This window comes from Pyrus communis, chromosome 17 (assembly GCF_963583255.1).
Source record: "Pyrus communis chromosome 17, drPyrComm1.1, whole genome shotgun sequence".
In the NCBI taxonomy this organism is placed as follows: Eukaryota; Viridiplantae; Streptophyta; class Magnoliopsida; order Rosales; family Rosaceae; genus Pyrus; species Pyrus communis.
Genome location: NC_084819.1, coordinates 20,800,264 through 20,819,980, shown reverse-complemented (window position 1 = coordinate 20,819,980; position 19,717 = coordinate 20,800,264). Strand labels below are relative to the sequence as shown.

Sequence of the window (19,717 nt, the reverse complement as noted above, 5' to 3'; positions counted from 1 at the left end):
CACTCAAAATGGTAAATTTACCTTATTATGCCCAAACAAATAAACAATCTCAATCAAATAGAGAGATGAGCACAATTCGGTTCAGACCGCTTTTATTTCAAAAGCCGAAGATAGATTAATAAAATTGGTTTTTTTTTTTTTTTTTTTTGTTTGGGGAAGAGAGAGAGAGAGAGAGTGAGAGATAAGAGACGGATAATGAAAAAGATGAAAAACGAAAAATAAAAAGTCGTAACGAGAAAATCAAGAAGTGAAAAAATATAAACATTTTATCGATTTTACTATTAAGATAAACGTATTATTGACTATATGATTTCCATAACGCCACTCACTTATTCTTGCGTGAGATCTTCGGAAAAAACAGACATATAAACAACCATAAAGCCAAAACTGAACCAATGAACTCGGTTCGGTTCGGTTCGGTTCACAAGTTAATAGGTTCAAATGTCCACCCAAAACAGCCACCTTTAAAAGAAAAGCCCTGTGAAATATCACATTATTTACTCCCTCTCAGTCTCTCTCTCTCTCTCTCTCTCGCTTTCTCTCCTCTCACGTTTGCTCTCTGAAACAACTCCTCTTGCAGACAAATACTAATCCTCCATCTCTCTCTCTCTCTGGTGATCTAATCTTTTCCTCTTAGGTACTTATCACCAAGATTAATTCTTTATCTCATTTCATTAATCACCAAGTTCAATCCGTTCTTGCAATGTTCCTGTAGCCACTCAAGAACAATCAATAAGCATTGGATTGAATCCAAGGCATATCTGTATGAATATTCAGTGACTTGTGTACTTTTTTTATTTGTTTTGAACAGCGGGATTTTGGGTGAGGAAAAAGATGCATGGATTTCCAGAGGGAGTAGGAAAAGCGGCGGAATTGGGGCAGCTGCAGTCCACCATGCACACCATCGAGCTCGCCTGCACTTCCATTCAGGTTCAATTTTTTTCTCACTCTTTTTTTTTGGGTTTTTAATTCATGGTTTTTTATGAGAAAACGAACAAGAACTAGACTTGGTCGAAAACACGAAAAACCCACATTCCCAGTTGCTGGAAAGTTGGGCATGAAAGCAGAAATGGTGGAAAATTTATCCAAGAACGCAACCTTTGATGTCTCGTTTAGCTTTTTGTTAATGTGTTTAGTGAGTTTGAGGAATTTGGATTATACTAGAGACTGCAAAAGTTGAAATTTTGGATGCCAAATGACGTGATAATACTGAAAGAATTTTGTAATGTATGAGTACAATATGTGAATGGTTGTTAGTTTTGCAATCCTGTTTTCAGTTTTAGCGGCCTTTTGCTTGTGTATTTTACTGTGGAAAAGTGTGAACTTGAATAAATATTTTTGGTCATTTCTGGCAACATTGCATAATGGTTTGAATGTTAGCTTCATTTTGCACTTCCATTTTATATTTTTGTTCCTTTTTTGGCTGGTCGGGTGCTGTTTTGTCGTTTATATATACCTGTATACATGTATCTGTGCTTTTAAAGGCATGCACATTTGTGCACAAACACCCTCCCTCTTACATATGGTTTAACCTTGAGCAGATGCATATGAATTCGGCTGCAGCTGAGGCAACTATTTTGTCGCTGTCCCAGACCCCCCAACCATACCAGGCATGTAAATTCATTCTTGGTAAGTTAAAGTAGACACAAATTTTGGTTTTTTTTATTCCATAATTAGCTATGTATTTGCCTCATGACATGATCTGATAATAATGAAAGTAGGATTGCTGTATTTGATGGTTCAATACCAACAATACGGAGTTTGGAGAACTTATATTGTCATTTTGAAGATGTCCCATCTAGTTATTATGCTAACAGTGATTTTATAAATTCAGAGAACTCTCAAGTGGCAAATGCAAGGTTTGAGGCTGCAGCTGCAATTCGAAATGCAGCAATTAGAGAATGGAGTTCTCTTAGCTCTGATGACAAGAAAAGCATGATCAGGTTTCATAGCTTCTTTCTTCATTTCCAAGCAATATTGATAAACGATTCCTCAACTATTAAAGTTTAATTACTTCAGAAAAAAGAGAAGTAATAATATTAGTTCACAATTAGAGTTTTTCACGAAATAGCTTATTTGGTATAGTTCTTATCATATATAATGTCGTATCTTAGCCTATACATTTGTCCATCATTCCTTGAATATATTTATATATATTTTTCTTGCAGTTTTTGTCTTTGTTTTGTTATGCAACATGCTAATTCACCTGAGGGCTATGTCCAAGCAAAGGTATCTTCTGTGGCTGCTCAATTGTTGAAAAGGGGCTGGTAAGTGGTGCATGATTTTCAACGTAAACGCACATGTTATGTATTTGTATGTTATTACTTCTTCTGATTCGTATCTTGCAATTATGAACATGAGCCTATCTTGGACACAGTATTCAACCTGAATTACCACACATTGTAATTCTTCGCTTTCATATTTCATGTTTCTAAGGGAAGTAAAGCAGTCCAGTTCTTAAAAAACATAGACCTGAGTCGAGGAATATTCTATTTCCAGAGAGGCGAACGTAGAAATTAAGTGAATTCTGAAACAAGCTTGGGATGAGTAAGATGGTGTGTTGGAAATTTGGAATACAATGTGGTCATTTCCTTTGAAAAGCTGACAAGGTGAAAGCCAAACTGAGTTAAGAAATAGTTTCATAATTAGAGGATGACTTTCTTCACTTCTGCTTGAGTTGATGATTTTGAGGGAAATGCTTAGTGTTCTCTGTAACAGTTTCCCTCCGTTAAAGTTCAGGAGCTGCTGTTGTTGCACTTCTGCATAAATTCTTGGTTTGGTTATGAAGAAAATGAAACTTTGGAAATATAATTATTTTGCCAACTATGATGTGCAGGCTTGAATTTTCAGCTAGTGATAAGGAGGCATTTTTCTATCAGGTACGAAATTTCTACACTGGACCTCTTTTTTCTTCCGAGGTATCCAGGGTTTTTAGAGCAGCCAATTATCACTACAGGTAAACCAGGCTGCTTATGGCATTCATGGTGTAGATGTGCAGTTTGCTGGAATTAATTTCATTGAATCTCTGGTATAAGCTTACTTCACCTTTTAGATCATTTAGTTTCTGATTGGTTTTGCTTCAGCATTTAAGACAAATTCAGGACTATGGATTTCTTTTGTTTTAGGTTTCTGAATTTTGCCCGTCTACTTCAAGTCCGATGGGTCTTCCTAGAGAGTTTCATGAGCATTGCCGGAAGTCATTAGAGCAAGACCATTTGAAGGTTCACTACTGCTGTTTGCATCATGTCATTTGATACATTCGGTTTCTTTTGTATGACTAGAAATTTTCCATTGAGATAATGAATGTAGGCATGTTTTTGTATTTCCTGATTTCATTTCTTTCTTCTTATACATTGCTGTTTTGGTTATTTCAATAATAGACATTCTATTGCTGGGCAAGAGATGCTGCTTTAAGTGTGACAAATAGAATAGTTGAGTCTGACTCTGCGGTACCTGAGGTTAAAGTCTGTACTGCTGCGCTGCGTCTCATGCTTCAAATTCTGAATTGGGAATTCAGTACAAGTACATTTGCCGCTGGAGTCAAGCAAGGCAGTGATTCACCTAAGAGGTCCGAGTGTAACTTGGTGCAGGTAATTGCTTCCTTAAAGTAGCATTAAGATTTGTGTTAAAAAGAAAGGTTGTCGGTATGCTACAAAGCACAAGTGTGTGGATGCGTCATCTTGATAGATATACCAACTCATTCCTGCTTACCACCTTTCTTTTGATTGTTCCTGGTTTCTGAAATAACATATTAGTTGACCAAATATCAGCTAATGTTATAAATGTTTTGTATGAAGAAAATAAGATAATATAATCATGATACTAATAATCTTATTCCTATTACTGCTGTTTTTGGCAGAAATGCATTTGCACTTTCTTAAAATCCTCTAACCGCGTAATGTTCAACCATACTGAAATATGGCATGGTCTTGGTGTGGTTTAGATTGACGAGTTTTCTGTCCATCTATCCTACTTGTAGCCTGGTCCAGCTTGGCGTGATGTTTTGGTTTCTAGTGGCCATATAGGGTGGCTCTTGAGCTTATATGGCGCTCTAAGGCAGAAGTTTCTGTGTGAAGGTTATTGGCTTGATTGCCCCATAGCTGTTACTGCCCGAAAGTTAATTGTACAGTTTTGCTCCCTGACAGGAACCATATTTCCATCTGGTACAGTTGTTTCCTGTTCTACCTGTTCTATAACTGTAGCATGTTTTTCGTTTTTTCCTATATGAATAATGATGAAATTAATATGATGGAGTGTGCCAGATGCTTGTCTATTTTAGTCAAAACTATGAATGCCTGTGTAGTACATTTTTCTAGGATTCTATTACTGTAAATGCCAATATGGGACGTAAGTTGATGGGCAATGATGTTTTTCCTTGTGAACCTATCATTCACCTTCAAGTTCTGAAAGGAATTCGGCTTTTATTCTTTTCAACGTTTGGCTGGAAAGAATGAATACATGTTGGGGGTAGTAGAAGTTCTGTAGACACTAGACATTGAGGGGGAGTTTTGAATAAGATAGTTTTAGTAACCTAAATGGAGTTTTTGGATTTGAATGTTTAGTTGATGACTATTGACGGTTAACAAGGCCTAGAAGTTAACTTCTCATGTGATATTAGTTATATAGTTTCCATATCTGTCTTTCATCTGGCAAGATAATAACTTGTTCAATGATCTAGACAATGTACAAATGCAAGAACACCACCTTCTCAAACTGCTTTGTGGAATAATACCATGGCTTGATCCTCCTGATGCTGTTTCTAAAGCGATTGAATGTGGGAAGAGCGAAAGGTTATATCCCTGAAAATTACTTTTCCCTCCTGCCAAATTATCATGCTTCTTTGCTATTACAATTTCTCATCTTCATTTTGGATTTCTTCAGCGAGATGCTTGACGGTTGTCGTGCTTTGTTGTCCATTGCAACTGTTACAACTCCCTCTGTGTTTGACCAACTGTTAAAATCAACAAGGTCAGTGGTTTGGTTTCTGATTATGAGTTTTCATCATTTATCATAAGGTACTTCTTCTATGCTGTCGCATGTTATTTAGTTTGAATTGGGTCAACCTTTTGCTTTGGAACTCAGGCCCTATGGCACTCTTACCTTCTTGTGCGTACTGATGTCTGATGTTATTAAGAACCTCATGACTAATAACTCTGAGGAAGAGACATGGAGCTGGGAGGCACGTGACATTTTGCTAGATACCTGGACTGCCCTTCTTGTGGTAAATGTTGTTTTTTATGCACAATTATGCATTATTTACTTTGGAGACAATTGTATTTTCTCCCCATCTTTGTGAGACAGTCTGAACTTATTGTTCTCTTAATCAGTTTTTGATACCAAATTTGAAATATTATATTTGTATTTTATTCTAGTTGTGTTTAATTGTCGTTCTGGGTTACTGGAACTATAGTTTTGAATGAAAATGTTAGTTATAGTTTCTTTGTAATGGAGTTTGATCAGTATGAGGAATGTGTAATTTGCTCAAATTATGTTAAAGTTGAAGGGAGTTGTTGAGGCTTTTTTTCTCTCTGTCTTCATTTTTCTTTTGGCATTTCTTCAGCCAGTTAATAGAAGTGGTGGGCATGCATTGCTTCCAGCCGAAGGGAAAAATGACACTGCTAATTTATTTGCCTTGATTGTACAGGCTGAACTAAAAGGTAATCTGACATATTACTTTGTTCTTCTTGTTGCACTGGTTCTACCACCATTTTTCCTGCTTTTCTTTTCAACTATCAGTACATAATGGTGAATGTTTTGTGATATAGCTGCTTCTGCATCAGCATTTAAAGATGATGACTCCGACTACCTTCAGGCTTCCATTGTAGGTATGGGAGAAAGCTCTGAGAATTGCATATAAGACTCCTCCTTTCGTTATAATACATTGGTTGACTTTTTAAAACATTTTCAAAACAAGAACACGGATAGTGGCATGGTTTTTAGTTTTAAGATAACAATCATCATCATCATCATAGCTTAAATTTTATTCACGTTTCTACTGTATAAATGCAGCCCTGGATGAGAGGTTAAGCTCATATGCTCTTATTGCTAGAGCAGCAATTGATGTCACCATTCCTTTTCTCACAAGCCTTTTTACTGAGCTCTTTGAACGGCTTAATCAGGTGCTCTTTACCTCTCTATTTGTGAAAAATTATCTCTGTCGAACCAAATATTGGTGCTGAAGAACATTTGTTACATATATTGGCCTTCGATAAATTCTATTCTATTAAGCTTCTTGGCTTGAATCCTATAAAACTTTACTAAGAAAAGTGGCAAAAAATTTATTGTAGTTGCTACTAATTTTTTTTGTCAAATGCCAACTCATTTTCTTAAGCACGTTGAAAAGCTCGTGAGTTAATGAAAGCTACTGAATTTCTAATAAAACTTGGAACTTCAAATTTACCACATTAGTTTCCTTCTTTTCAATATGAACTCATTTCTCTACTATAAAAAAATGATCTGATTTTCTTCTTTTATATTTTCAATTCTCTTCTCCTTTTTATTTTATTTCAAGGCCTTGTCCGTTTGCATCCTGTTACTGAAAAAGCTATGTACTTGTTTACAGGGCAGGGGCATTATTGATCCAACTGAAACTTTGGAGGAGCTTTACTCGTTGTTACTCATCACTGGGCACGTGATCGCTGATGAAGGGGAGGGAGAAACACCACTGGTAATGATTCAATTAATTCTGCTTATTCGCTTACTTGATTTTAGTGATTGTTTCTTGTATGTTCGAGCGTGCTGAACTGTCTTCTAGTTTGTTGACACTCAACAGACACCAAAAGGTTGGTTATTGTATTGTGTAATTTCTTAGTTTCCAGAGGGTTCCCATTAATTTATATCTTTAATTAAACTCTTAAATATCACATCTACTGTCTGTACCTTCATTTTGAATAAATCCCATTGTTACTTTTTTGGACATGGTGCAGGCCGATCTATGACTTTGAATTCTGATTATTGGTTCCATTGTTTTCAGATTCCAAATGCTATACAAATTCATTTTCCAGACAATCTGGAAGCAAACAATCATCCTGTGGTCATCCTCTGTAGGTAGAGTCTTCACTTTCTCTCAACTACTATAGTAGGATATCAGTTTATCAAAAGATGAAATTAGATTTTTTTGAACTTTATTTTCCAAGATTATGATGAGATAAATGGAAATATTGAGCGTGTGGATGCTTCAAGTGAAGACTTAGGATCTATATCAATCCATAAAAGTACAAATTGATGATCTTGCTTTTATTATTTGTGCAGCTCAATTATAAGGTTTGCTGAGCAAAGTTTACAACCAGAAATGAGAGCATCAGTTTTCAGTCCTCGACTAATGGAGGTAGCACTAAATTCATTTGGGTTGTCCATATTACCCCTGCTATTTGCCTTTCTACCTTACTTTGCATTGGATTTCATTATTATGGATGTCAAATGCATATCTGGTGTAACTATAAATGAACCAAATGTCCTCAGAACCAACAGAATGTTAGGGTTTCTGGTGTATAAAGAACTTGGCTTTTTCACCAGCTGCCTTGAGATTCCTTTTCGCTGTTATCAATCCATCCTACCAGTTCAGTTATTTGAGCTGATGTTTCATGCAGGCTGTTATATGGTTCCTTGCAAGATGGTCTTGTACGTACCTAATGTCTCCCGAAGGAAATAGAGAAAGCAACTCTAAAAACGTCTTGCTTGGGTTTTTTGGACAACATAATCAGGGAAAATTTGTGCTTGACATTATTGTTCGCATATCCTTGACGACCTTGGCGTCATATCCTGGGGAAAAGGATCTGCAGGTGTGTGCTACAAAACCATTTTCATGGTGGCTGTTTTTGATGTTGTACGTTTTTCTTTCAGACATTACTTCCATTGTTTACATACATACTGAGAGAAGTTAACAGGGCAATCTGATTCAACACTTGTCCAGATTAAAACAGTGGTGGTTGACGCTTTTCAGTTTTTGTTTAACAGGCAATCACTTGTTTCCAGCTACTTCATTCCCTTGTGCAGCAAAAACATATTTGTGTTCACCTTGTTGCATTGGTGAGTTAGATAAGTGCATCTGCTTTTATTCTTCGAAATGGATAAAATACACTATTCTTCTTATTATTGTTATTGTTGTTGTTGCATTTGTGAGTTAGATAAGTATATCCCATTAATTACAAAAACTTTTGGTGCATTACCTCTCTTGCTAAGAATTACAAAAACTATCTATAATTAAGTTTGACGTGAAGTATTTGTTATCTCATTATATCGAAGACATAATACTTGATTTTCTAACTATGTTCTCAGGACTCATGGCGTGACCTAGCAAAAGCTTTTGCTAATGAAAAGACTTTGTTCTTGTTAAATACAGCTCACCAGGTGAGAATTTGATATGCTTTGACTTGGATTTATTTGTTATTTTGGATTGTGTTTAGCTAATATGTTCGTTCTTTTGCTCCAGCGTTCACTTGCTCAGACACTTGTTCGTTCAGCTTCTGGCATGAGCAACTCAGAGGCATCCAACCTGTAGGTCTTCCAATTTTAAGTTTCCTTTGTTGTGTATCCTTTATTTTGAAATTTATGACGTCTTACTGATTTTTTGTGTAACACTTTTATTAAGGTATGTGAGGGATCTCATGAGTCATATGGCAACGTATCTTGTAGAAATGACAAGCAAATCTGACTTTAAAAACATTGCTCAACAACCAGATATTATCCTGACGGTGAGTACAGAAATTCTAAGGAAAAAATCTATTAATTCTTTTACAAGAGCCATATAACATCACAGCTTCTTGTAGGTCAGTTGCTTTCTGGAGAGGCTACGGGGGGCCGCGAGTGCCTCAGAACCTCGTACACAAAAAGCGATTTATGAGCTCGGATTCTCTGTTATGAATCCTGTTCTAGTTCTTCTGGAGGTCTACAAACACGAGGTATTCTTCGTATTTGAGGCATTGATTTTGAAGCCCAAAAACTCTTAAATATTTATATTCCCTTACGATGTAACCTGTAACCTATTGCTCAGTCTGCAGTTGTGTATCTGATACTTAAGTTTGTAGTCGCCTGGGTGGATGGACAAATAAGCTATCTAGAGCCTCAGGAGACCGCTACTGTTGTTAACTTCTGCATGAGTTTGCTTCAGCTTTACTCATCAAACAATATTGGCAAGGTATTTACTTAAATCATGATCGTTGCAGCCATACCCCCGCTTAGGTTGTGATAAACAGTTAACTTCCTGTGACACTCTACTTCTTCGTGGTGCTTCCAGATATCAATAAGTCTGTCAAGCAGCTTACTTACTGAAGCAAAGACTGAGAAGTACAAGGATCTACGTGCTCTTCTCCAGCTCCTTTCAAGCCTTTGTTCCAAAGATCTGGTATGATTTTTAAACTCTATCTTTGCACTGCGGTTGTTTGTTTAGTCATTACTATTGATCTTTGGATGAACCTATTGATGAATACATATTTACAGGTTGATTTTTCATCAGATTCTACAGAGACACAGGGCACAAACATATCTCAGGTAACTTTGCATCTCATTCTTGTGACAAAATTAGAGACAGTATCTGATACGTTACTCTTGCAGGTCGTTTACTTTGGTCTTCATATAGTTACTCCTCTACTATCTTTGGACCTGCTTAAATACCCCAAGTTCTGCTATGATGTGAGATATTCTATCCTTCATGAAGGAAAAAGACCCCTGATTTTCATTTTCTGTTTTTTTAATACTTATCATGAAGCTAATATGTGGTGTTATTTTTGTGCAGTACTTCTCGTTGCTGTCACATTTATTGGAGGTCTATCCTGAAACCGTTGCACAATTGAACAGCGACGCGTTTTCTCATGTACTAGGAACTCTTGAGTTTGGCCTTCATCATCAGGTAGTTTATGTTTTAAATAATAGTTTCCAATGTTAACAGTGCACAACAATTGTTTCTTTATACAAGAAAATCGGTTGCCAAGCCACTGCCTCTAATGACGCGACCTGTATGTTTTATTGTTTGGTTAGGACATGGAAATAGTTGATATGTGTTTGAGAGCGTTGAGAGCTCTTGCTTCGTACCACTATAAGGAAACAAGTGCTGGCAAAGTAGGCTTGGGCTCACATGCTGCAGGTCTAAAGGATTCTGGTGGAAATTTTCAAGAAGGCATTTTGAGCCGGTTCCTTCGCTCGGTGCTGCAGTTGCTCCTTTTTGAGGATTATAGGTAAATGTAGAAGTTCCATTTACTGGTGAATAAGAGTTTTTGCTTGTGTCCTTGAAGCAACCAATGTTCACATGCATCGATATGAATCTGTATGATGCATGAGGCACGCCTTATGGTTATGAGAGTCGATCACGTTGCTTTTGTTGCTATCTTAATTAAACACTTTCGTGTTCATGATTTCAGTCCTGACCTGGTCAGCGGTGCAGCAGATGCTCTTCTTCCGCTAATACTTTGCGAACAAAGCCTATACCAGGTTCGTTCTCTTGAAGCTCTATCTATAATGTTAGACCGGTTCTTTCAAGTGGAAGTCAGTTCGTTAAATATACTTTTTCTCGTTGTTTTCCGTCTTAAAATGAACGTTTTACTGAAGAGCCGGTGTTGTGCAGAGATTAGGCAGTGAATTGATTGAGAGGCAGGCGAATGCAAGCTTGAAATCGCGGTTGACAAATGCATTGCAGCGTCTTACAAGCGCTAATCAGCTTTCATCTACCCTTGATCGTAAGAACCATCAAGTATTCAGGAAAAATCTCAACAGTTTCCTGATTGAAGTCCGAGGGTTCTTGCGGACAGTGTGATGTGTATCGCATGTTCTCCGTCGTGTAAATATGAGAGCGGGGAAAAGCCGGAAAGGGTGGTGGTGGTATTCATTTTTTCGAACAATTGCACACGAAAAAACAACACAATTTTGGTTGGAAAAGGAAGAAGATACATGAGTGTATTGTGAGCATTTTGATTATCTTGCGGACTTAAGGGTTTATTTTCTCCAAATTAATTTATGCGTCTATGCTTTGGAAATACGCGTGCAAGTCCATGCGTTTCCATTCGAATTTAATAAAATTCTTACCTTTGGAAAAGAAAAAAAAAAAAAAAAACATCCCTGCGGTGCAGCCGGGAAAAGATGTCAATGAGTAGCTCCGGTGGGATGTTTGACATTGACATGGTAGAAATCTGTTGCTCCGGTTGGATGTTTGACATTGACATGGTAGAACCTATCGTGCAAATTAACGAGAGATTTTTTAATATGTTCGAAATACAGAGTGGTACATTATGTGTTCTTATGCAAGTGGTGAGGTTATTGTGTTAAAAAAGTAATAACATAAAAAATAAAAAATTTCACCAGTTAGATTATAACACGTGGTGTATCACTTATGTTACGGGCACAAAGAAAAAAATTTCCAAATTAAGAGGATGATGTAGGAGCAAGAAAACTAAAGGATATATAGGGAATTCGAGGGTCGAGGAGAGTTTAGAAAGAACGGTTAATTAGGTCGAGAAAGAGAATTCAAGACGCGTTTATTTGCCTTTATTAGGTTTCACTAGATTGATTTGAACTAAGAGTTAATGTAATTCCATGTTTATTACCTTCGTGGACTAACTTTTAATGCGATTAAATTTCACTTGCCTCAACTAAAGGTCTCGTTAGACGGTCTTAGCAAAAGCTAGAGTACTATACTATTGAATTACAAATTAAGTGTATTTATTTACAAATAGTAATATAATTGCGAACTGTTTGTTTATTTTTTTTAACAATTTATGTTTCAAACAGCTGCTGTTGGAAGTCCTCCTTCTCCAACCCCGGACATCGCTCGCTATCAGCAGAATTACAGTCTCTCCGTTTCCAATGAGAAAAGCAGAGTACTTCAGCAAGGACTTCGAGTGGGAAGACCTCCGAGCTCAGGTGGAAAACGACCCGTCGTTCAGCTACCACTTGCTGCCTTTCGAACCCACCTCCTTCTCACTGAATTCTGTCGCAACAGATCAATCCCATTCCTCCGCCGCCGACGGCTCTCACGCGTGGAACAGATTTCACCACCGTCATTCCTCCGGCAAATTCTTCAAGGTCCCCATTGCTTTCCCTCTCTTAATTTACCTTTTTTTGTCAATTAATAAAATATGCCATTTTATTTATTTGGGTTATTGAGTTTGTTGATATTTTTTCGGAAATTATCCATATTTCTGTGTAATTATAGATTGTTAATCTTTAAAGCCTCCATCTTTCAATGTTATTCTAGATTTTCTGAATTGGGTTAGGAAGCTTTTTTGCTAGAAGTGCTTTTATTACAAAGAGTAAATTGTAGCAATGTTCCTCAACTAAAAATCCATTACCATTGGTCCCTTAACTTATCAAAATATGTAGCTATATTCCTTTTCATCAATTTCATCAAAATTTTGTCAAAATAAGTTATGTTGGAATAACCATTTATATAATAAGGGTCCCTTAACTCATCAAAGTGTGTAATTATGGTCATTTTTGTCAACTACGTCAAAAATTTTGTCAAAACAAGTTATGTTGGGAGGATCATTGCTACAATTGGGTTAAAGTTAAGGGACCATTTCTCCAGTTGAATTAAAGTTGAGGGACCAATGATAATGGATTTTTAGTTGAGGGACCATAGCTGCACGTTTTGATGAGTTGAGGGACCAATGCTAATTGATTTTTAGTTGAGACCATTGCTCCAATTGAGTTAAAGTTAAGGGACCATAGCTATAATTTACTCTATTATAAATATATCAAAAAAATTTATTAAATGTTCAAGTGTTTCATGGAAAAGTACTTGGAGTGCAGGTGCTTCTCCAGGATGGGCTTAGGACCCAGAGCTTTTGCGTTTCTCTACCAAATGTAATTAGAAGCACTTTTGGTTGTCAAAAAGCACTTTTAGCCCTTTCCAGAAGCAATCTTTACTCTGAATCACTTCTGTTTGATTTTTTTTTTTCCCTTTATTTCAACTTTTTGTCTTTATGACACTTAACTTTCATTTCCCCATTCTCTGTTTTATTCCGTAAACGTGATTCAATGCAGGAAAGGAGATATTTGTTAGAAGAATTCCCTGAACTCGTTAATTGGAAAAAGAATTCTAAGGTTTTGGAGGTGGGGTGCGGTAATGGCAGCACCATTCTTCCAATATTACGGTATTACACTCTAAACCTGTCTCCTTTCAGAATTTACTGAATGCATGGATGTGATTGCTGGTGTTCTATTTGTTATCCTTACAAATCATTATTTCCCGTGCAGTGGCAATGAGAACATCATTGTTTATGCTTGTGATTGTAGCACTGAGGCCCTTGACAGGGTTAAGGAGACTATAGATGCCTCTAACATTGCAGCTGTTGAACATCGTTTCCATCCATTTTGTCATGATTTTTCTGTAACTGCGTTTCCAACATGGTTGGCCTGCAATCCTTGTCGAGAAAACTTCACACAAACATCGCAGCAGCACTTGACAGGTTAGTTGCTTCATCTGTGTATATTATTATGTATGAAGTACAAGCAGGCCCCCTGATATAAAACTCAAAGCTCTGTTTGTTTCTCCAGATGGTAGAGGCAAAAGTGAAACGGATCCAAATTATAAATATGCATCGAAAGAAAGTAAATGTTGTGTTGGTGGGGTTGATTTTGTTACCTTGGTGAGCATTCTTTCAACAAACCGGCCAATGAACCTTTGAAATATTACATTTTGCTTATACGACTGTTTGGTTCAGAAGTTTTTTGTCTGGACTCTTGCTAATTGTGAATGATAAAGCTTCAGGGTTAAAACTGGTCTCTGTTGTGTGAAACTTTTTTTCTGTCAATTGGCGCTCTTCGTTTTGATATCTTGTGATTTGAACTGTGATACTATAATACTTTCTATCCATTTTCTTCACTTGAAACAATAACTTGGTGATATGAGCTTATTTCTTTACTGTGAAATCTGTCAGATATTCACACTGTCAGCATTACCACTCAAAAGGATGCCAGCGTCCATCATGGAGTGTTTTTCTCTTTTAAAACCCGGAGGCCTGCTGTTCTTTAGGGATTATGGTAATGATTTAATCTAATTTTGGCTTGGACTTGGAGTTTTAAATCTCTTTTTGAGCTCTAGCTTTAAAGTTTTTGGAAATATTTCTAGTATTTTTCGTGCTGACAGAATTTTGATGAACATCAGGCCTCTATGACATGACCATGCTTCGATTTGAGGAGGACAAAAGAGTGCAATTCAGGGAGTATATGCGATCAGATGGAACCCGTTCTTATTTCTTCTGTCTAGATACTGTGAGGGATCTATTTGTGCGTGCCGGCTTCAAACAGGTACTAATTTTGCTCATAAACGAGTAAAAATAATTGTTTGGAGTTTTTCGCTATTTGAACTTATGCTAATTTTGCGTGTATGTGTGTTTTTCTAGTACTGTCTAATGCTCTATCACTCGGTTTTGTCAGCTTGAGCTCGAATACTGCTGTGTTAAGTCAGTGAATCGTCGGAAGGGTAAGAGCATGCGAAGGGTGTGGGTTCATGGAAAGTTCCAGAAGCCGGTATGAAATCATTTGACGCAGTCACTCTGGTTTTAATGTCGCACTTTGAAGGGATAGTTTTGCTTTCTCTGTAATGTAGCTTCTTGGGAAGAAGATACTAGTTATCTGTAAACGAGACCGAGAAGCCGAGTTGAGTTTTATTTTTTCTACAAGTAATAGTGAGGGTAAATTTTGTTACTTTTTTCTACAAGTAATGTAGCTTCTTGGGAAGAAGATACTAGTTATCTGTAAACGAGACCGAGAAGCTTTTTTCTGTCGTTAAGGTGGAGAACTGAGCGAAGGATTCTCTTTCTTTATCATCAATTGAATCACTCACTGGTCAAGACCCAGGAATCTATTTTATCATCAATCCAATCACCATTCATGTTTTTTCTTTTTCTTATCAATGAATGGATCTCTTTACCTTTATGACTTAGATGTTTCGTATTTCTCGAAAAAGCGGTTCGATTGATGGGATTTGGTACAATACTTATGAAATCGATGATATCAATGAGATTGATATTCAAATATTTCTTCTTATAACATATTGATTTGACCCTATAAGCGGAACCATCATCCCATAGCATGTTGCCACTAGAAGCCCGTATTTCTTCTAGTCGAGTTGAGTTTTACCTTTCTACAAGTAATAGTGAGGGTAAATTTTGTTACATATGCTTTATTGATGGATGGGTTAACTTATGTGAGGTAGCCAACTGCCTGATATCTATATCCCGAACGTGGTTTTAGATTCGAGTGATTTTTTGCAAATCCTTCGAAGACGATCTAAGGAGTGGTTCGGGTCATTGAAATACAAGGTGGCGTGGCCCTTACAAAGGTGTTCCTCAATTGAAACTCCATCCACACACACACACACATGAAGTAACACAAAAACAGTAGTAAAACCTTGCACATTTAACAACTAACTTTCAATATACTTGATATAACTTGTTTAATTAGTACATCAAAAGAAGTTTAAAGGTGCATTTAAAAGGATCCACCACTAATCCCTGTATTACACACAAAATAAATGCCCGTTGCATAGTATCATTCGTTCAATTACCATCATTAAGCTTCACCACATCCCTACATCGATTTGATTAACACCAGGAGCCGAGTTTGATTTGAGGAATAAAATGATCAATTACTTCGCTGCGCCAATTATCATATTCACCACGTTGTCTACAAGTCTCTGGCTCACTTGTGCAATATACTCTTCTTCGAAGGCTTTGGTTTCTTGTGAGTGTGGTTCTGCCACAAATGAAATAAAGCAGGAACACTTGGTAAGCATAGACTACCGTTCGGAAAGCCAGAAATTCGAAACTACGCTAAACAAGTGGAAACGGTACCTTTTGTCTTTCTAGTGCATCATAATCTATCCTCTCCCTCCAGTTACTTTTCCGTAGTTTGATTGGCCGATTGCCCACGTACTTACCTGGAATTATTGCAAATTATATAAGACAATTATCATATAAGTCAAAACGTATCAACAATCCCGACGATTCTAATCACCATACAAGTAAATATTTTTATCACCATTCATTTCCTTTAGTGCTCCGGCCAGGTCAGAAGGGTTGGCAAAGCTAACAAATCCAAAGCCCTTGGTTTTTCCAGTCCTCTTATCTCTGACAACCTAGAGATGGTGATAAAGCAGACGTACATAAGTTTTTACATTTCAATCAGAGTCAAAAATCACAAATTCTATGAGAAAAAAGTAGATGAATAAAAAACGTAGTGAGAAACAGAATAATCCACAGAAGATTATAAGCACTACAATCCAGGCACATTCAAAATAAGGAAAACAATTGGATTCTAAGACAATTACAGCTCACTTTTACCAACCATATATCACACACGTATGAGAACATCAAGCAAAGCATCTACATACTAAATGAAGAAACAAAACAAAGTACACTCTACAGTTTTTTACAGTGTTTTAGCTAGGATGCCCCCCATTGACCCAAATCCCACACTACCGTCACCCCCACACACGTTACACCACCACAGCAGTGTTTTAGCTAGGAAATTTACATCAAACAGTTTTCAACTCAAGTCATAAATTCCTTTTATGGTCATAGGTAGAAGGAAAATTTCAAATTTCTGACACAGAATTTCATTAACCAAACAAAAAAAAATTGTTACCATTTTCCCAAGCCCAAAAGCAGGGCTGCACACCCACCCCTAAGGTTCACTTATATTGAGAACCATGGAAGCTCAATCGGTTCACTAACCTGACTCCAAATTCGTTCAAATCGACCCAACAAGCAATAATTCAAGGTAGCCTGTGAGTCAGGTCAAATTCAACCAACTCAACCTCCAAATGTTGATTCCAAGCTGTCCAACCTATATTTAATGGTCAAAACTGATTTTAACTAAATTTGAGATCTCAAAATTAGTCAGCAAGTGCTTGAAAAATCACATAAGTTGTGATGTAGGTTGTCAATAGGTGTCTTACAATCAAATGTTGTTAGAAGTGCATGAATTTAAAAAAAAAGAAAAACGCATCATAACAACTTTGACCATTCCAATTTGCAACTTGGGAGCTACTAGTACAATTACACATCCAACAAAAATGTAAACAGCAGATGAGACCTACCTTAGAATGAATAAAACAAAGTGCTCTGAATTCTTCATATAACAATCCGAACGTAAAATTTAAGAAGTTCACACCACGCAAACAATTTCTAATAATAAAAGAACTTTAACGGAAAAAAAAAAAAAAAAAAAAGGAGATGAGGCAGAAACTTACTCTTGCCATGTTAAAGGAAGGAAATCGTGAAAATGCTTTAGAAAGAACATCATCATTCACCTCATTACCAAGATCACCACAAAAAAGTCGATAATCATCTGCAAAATCCAAAACACAACAGAATTATAAGGCATAAGTACGCATTTAACAGAAGAAAAGTAAGGTAAATTTAAAATGCTAATCGTGTGAGAACAACTTGCTCAGAAACCAAAAAACTAAAGTGAAAACTGAATCGTATTGCATGAACCAAGTAGCCTAAACTCTAAAGGGAAAAATTCAAAGAAGATAAACTGAAAGGGGACACAATCATGGAATTGGATCATAACAAAAATTAATTTGAAAGAGCATTTAATTATGAAATCACACATACTTTCTGGCCATTCTGCAAGAGTTGGGTCCTCCCAGGCCTGCCCGGCAGCTTTACGAGGGATAGCTTTCTTCTTAGCTTCCGCTTTGTGCTCAATTTCGCTGTTTGCAAGAGCAGCTTTCACACTCTCGAGAGCTTCAGGTGTAATCGTCTGCGCATCCCTTTGAAACAACTGCTGAGCCTGTTTATTTACACTACAAAAAATTATACACATGAAACTAAAACACCAAACAATTTCCCCTAAAACAGCAAAAACTGATAAGTAGCTCCTTTACTTATTTCAAAACTGAAAATCTCGAAAACTATAAGTAGCTTTCCTCATTATTTTCAAATTGAAATAGTTCCTCAAACAAGAATCCCAAAAATTATAGCTCTTTAAAGGCAAAAATAACATGAATTCGTTTCCACAAAGATCATACTTTTCACGAAAGCATACGAATTTCCGAAACAAAGAAAAGACCCATTCTCTTTATTCTCAACTATTCAAGAAATCAAAGGCATTAATTATCAAACCCTAAACATATGAATATGCATACAAGAGTAAATGTATACAAAAAAAGGCGTCCCGGGAAACATACCTGCTGATACTGCTGAGGGAGAGAGTAGACACCAGCGACCGGAGCCGGGGCCGGGTAGACGGATGGGGCGGGTGGCGCTGCGACGGCGTAAGGCGCGGGGTACTGGGGTTGCTGGAGGTGGAATGGCATGGGGAAGTAGGACGACGACGACGAGGCGTTGGCGTATGTGAATTGGGAAGAAGTCGACGGAGGAGCTGTGGAAGAAGACGGTTGGTTCGCCATGGCTGATATCGGAGTGAAGGTAAAGATAGGGTTTTGGGTGGTACGAATTGGGGGCAATCGGGATCGTAATTTCAGATATTTCTAGAGCTTTCCGGTTTGCTTTCGTTTGTTTAACGGTATTTCTCCTTCTCCCGTTTTTATGGACTTCAAAACTTGTGACTTTTTAACGATAAAAATAAAATAAAGGGTAAAATTAAGGGTAGGCAAACGGGTATAGGAATCATGGGTCGGGGTGAGTAATCAAGGTTCGGGGCGGGTACGAGCAAGTTCTTAATTTTAAAAAAGAGAAACGGGCGGGGCCTTTGTAATTTTCGATTCGGGGCAGTTCCTGAAGTATAGGTTTCCTTGTCTTAACCGTTAGTTTTAGGTTTCCTCGTCCTCGACCTCAACTCTGTCACTCGACTCGAGTCCTCGAATTCGATTTCGTCTTTCTCCAAAGTTAGTGCCTTGTCGTCAACCCAATCGATCGACGATTGCTGGTGCTGCGAGGACTAGAGCAACAACCCAATCTCATCAGTCACCTCTCTCAAGTCTCACCATCACCAACCATGTCGTCGTCGTCGAAGAAGATCACCCTCAAGAGCTCAAACGGCGAGTCGTTCGAGGTCGAGTCGCAGACCATCAAGCACATGATCAAGGACGATTGCGCCAACAACAGCATGTCGACGCCGCCAAACATAACGAGAAGATCTCTGAGGACGATCTCAAGGCCTGGGATCAAAATTTGGTTTGATTCTAGGGGTTCATAATTTGGGATTTGGTTGGGTTAAGGTTTTTTTGATTTGGGATTGGGGTCAATTGTGTTGTTTTAGCGCCTAGGGTTATTGAATTAGGGGTTTGATCGATGGGTTAGGGTTTTTCATTTTTCTTTTGCAATTTTATATCTTTAGCAATTCAATTTTTTTTCAATTTGGGTATTCATTGGATTTTATCGATGTAAAGCTAATGTAAGGTGAATGATTATTGATTTGGAGAGTTGGCAATGGAGATGGGCAGTTGCAGGCCTCTTCGTGTTCAATTTCGAGCGGCACAGCCACGAGTGATGGTGGGAGCGCTCTTCTAGTTTAGGACACAGTTTGGACTCAGCATTAGGGACTAGTGCTGTAACATTCGTCGCCACTGCATGAAGCGGCTGCTCAAAACCACGACGAGGAAGCTCGGCAAGAAGATGACTGCGACGAGGATGTTTGGGAAGAAAGTGGTGGTCCGATTCCCAACGATCCAAAGAGTTAAAGAAGAAAAGAAGAAGAAAAAACACCAATGACCTATGGACCTGGCCCGAACCAGCCCGTTTCAACTGGGCCAGGTAAGGTCCGGTGCTTATATTAGAAAATGTAATCCCCGACCTGGCCTGGCCTGTCTCCA

General features: G+C 37.6%; 3 protein-coding genes across 4 annotated transcripts; 2 read left to right on the top strand and 1 right to left on the bottom strand.

Annotated features, from left to right (window-relative positions):
* The first annotated feature begins 511 nt into the window (after nucleotides 1–511).
* Nucleotides 512–11,173, top strand: LOC137721749 (uncharacterized). 2 transcript variants are annotated; one of them, XM_068460770.1, is made up of 33 exons: nucleotides 512–637; nucleotides 812–930; nucleotides 1,542–1,629; nucleotides 1,835–1,943; nucleotides 2,169–2,267; nucleotides 2,837–2,879; nucleotides 2,957–3,028; nucleotides 3,126–3,221; nucleotides 3,381–3,590; nucleotides 3,980–4,163; nucleotides 4,679–4,790; nucleotides 4,882–4,968; nucleotides 5,083–5,221; nucleotides 5,561–5,657; nucleotides 5,766–5,825; nucleotides 6,010–6,119; nucleotides 6,563–6,667; nucleotides 6,974–7,047; nucleotides 7,252–7,327; nucleotides 7,590–7,781; nucleotides 7,957–8,028; nucleotides 8,278–8,349; nucleotides 8,432–8,496; nucleotides 8,591–8,693; nucleotides 8,769–8,900; nucleotides 8,993–9,136; nucleotides 9,236–9,343; nucleotides 9,439–9,489; nucleotides 9,553–9,630; nucleotides 9,734–9,847; nucleotides 9,976–10,172; nucleotides 10,356–10,425; nucleotides 10,559–11,173. In XM_068460770.1, exons 2-33 carry the CDS (start codon nucleotides 835–837, stop codon nucleotides 10,745–10,747), a joined length of 3,444 nt encoding a protein of 1,147 aa, XP_068316871.1. In that variant the 5' UTR covers nucleotides 512–637; nucleotides 812–834; the 3' UTR covers nucleotides 10,748–11,173. The 2 variants fall into 2 exon arrangements, 1 of the variants encoding a protein (XP_068316871.1); XR_011066711.1 differs by lacking the exons at nucleotides 9,236–9,343; nucleotides 9,439–9,489; nucleotides 9,553–9,630; ... (2 more) ...; nucleotides 10,356–10,425; nucleotides 10,559–11,173 and having other exon boundaries at nucleotides 8,774–8,900; nucleotides 8,993–9,131.
* A 508-nt stretch (nucleotides 11,174–11,681) lies between these two features.
* LOC137721747 (uncharacterized) lies at nucleotides 11,682–15,158 on the top strand. Its single transcript, XM_068460768.1, has 7 exons — nucleotides 11,682–12,012; nucleotides 12,973–13,082; nucleotides 13,186–13,397; nucleotides 13,486–13,577; nucleotides 13,869–13,971; nucleotides 14,096–14,238; nucleotides 14,368–15,158. Exons 1-7 carry the CDS (start codon nucleotides 11,794–11,796, stop codon nucleotides 14,464–14,466), a joined length of 978 nt encoding a protein of 325 aa, XP_068316869.1. The 5' UTR covers nucleotides 11,682–11,793; the 3' UTR covers nucleotides 14,467–15,158.
* Nucleotides 15,159–15,319: 161 nt separating this feature from the next.
* Nucleotides 15,320–18,469, bottom strand: LOC137721748 (uncharacterized). Its single transcript, XM_068460769.1, has 6 exons — nucleotides 18,131–18,469; nucleotides 17,556–17,733; nucleotides 17,186–17,283; nucleotides 15,973–16,069; nucleotides 15,786–15,871; nucleotides 15,320–15,687 (listed from the first exon to the last, which is right to left on the bottom strand). The coding sequence occupies exons 1-6, from the start codon at nucleotides 18,350–18,352 to the stop codon at nucleotides 15,634–15,636; spliced, it is 735 nt and encodes a 244-aa protein (XP_068316870.1). The 5' UTR covers nucleotides 18,353–18,469; the 3' UTR covers nucleotides 15,320–15,633.
* Nucleotides 18,470–19,717: the final 1,248 nt, after the last annotated feature.

Bases quoted from the DNA above. Each gene is read 5' to 3' on its own strand.
- LOC137721748 (XM_068460769.1), bottom strand. From the start codon at position 18,352: ATGGCGAACCAACCGTCTTCTTCCACAGCTCCTCCGTCGACTTCTTCC. The intron at 17,284-17,555 runs GTATGTGTGATT...TGGATTTTGCAG, and splicing joins TCTTGCAGAATGGCCAGAAA to ATGATTATCGACTTTTTTGT. The intron at 15,688-15,785 runs GTACCGTTTCCA...CATTTGTGGCAG, and splicing joins ATGCACTAGAAAGACAAAAG to AACCACACTCACAAGAAACC.
- LOC137721749 (XM_068460770.1), top strand. From the start codon at position 835: ATGCATGGATTTCCAGAGGGAGTAGGAAAAGCGGCGGAATTGGGGCAG. The intron at 3,222-3,380 runs GTTCACTACTGC...TTTCAATAATAG, and splicing joins TAGAGCAAGACCATTTGAAG to ACATTCTATTGCTGGGCAAG. The intron at 8,029-8,277 runs GTGAGTTAGATA...CTATGTTCTCAG, and splicing joins GTGTTCACCTTGTTGCATTG to GACTCATGGCGTGACCTAGC.
- LOC137721747 (XM_068460768.1), top strand. From the start codon at position 11,794: ATGAGAAAAGCAGAGTACTTCAGCAAGGACTTCGAGTGGGAAGACCTC. The intron at 12,013-12,972 runs GTCCCCATTGCT...GATTCAATGCAG, and splicing joins CCTCCGGCAAATTCTTCAAG to GAAAGGAGATATTTGTTAGA. The intron at 13,083-13,185 runs GTATTACACTCT...TTTCCCGTGCAG, and splicing joins ACCATTCTTCCAATATTACG to TGGCAATGAGAACATCATTG.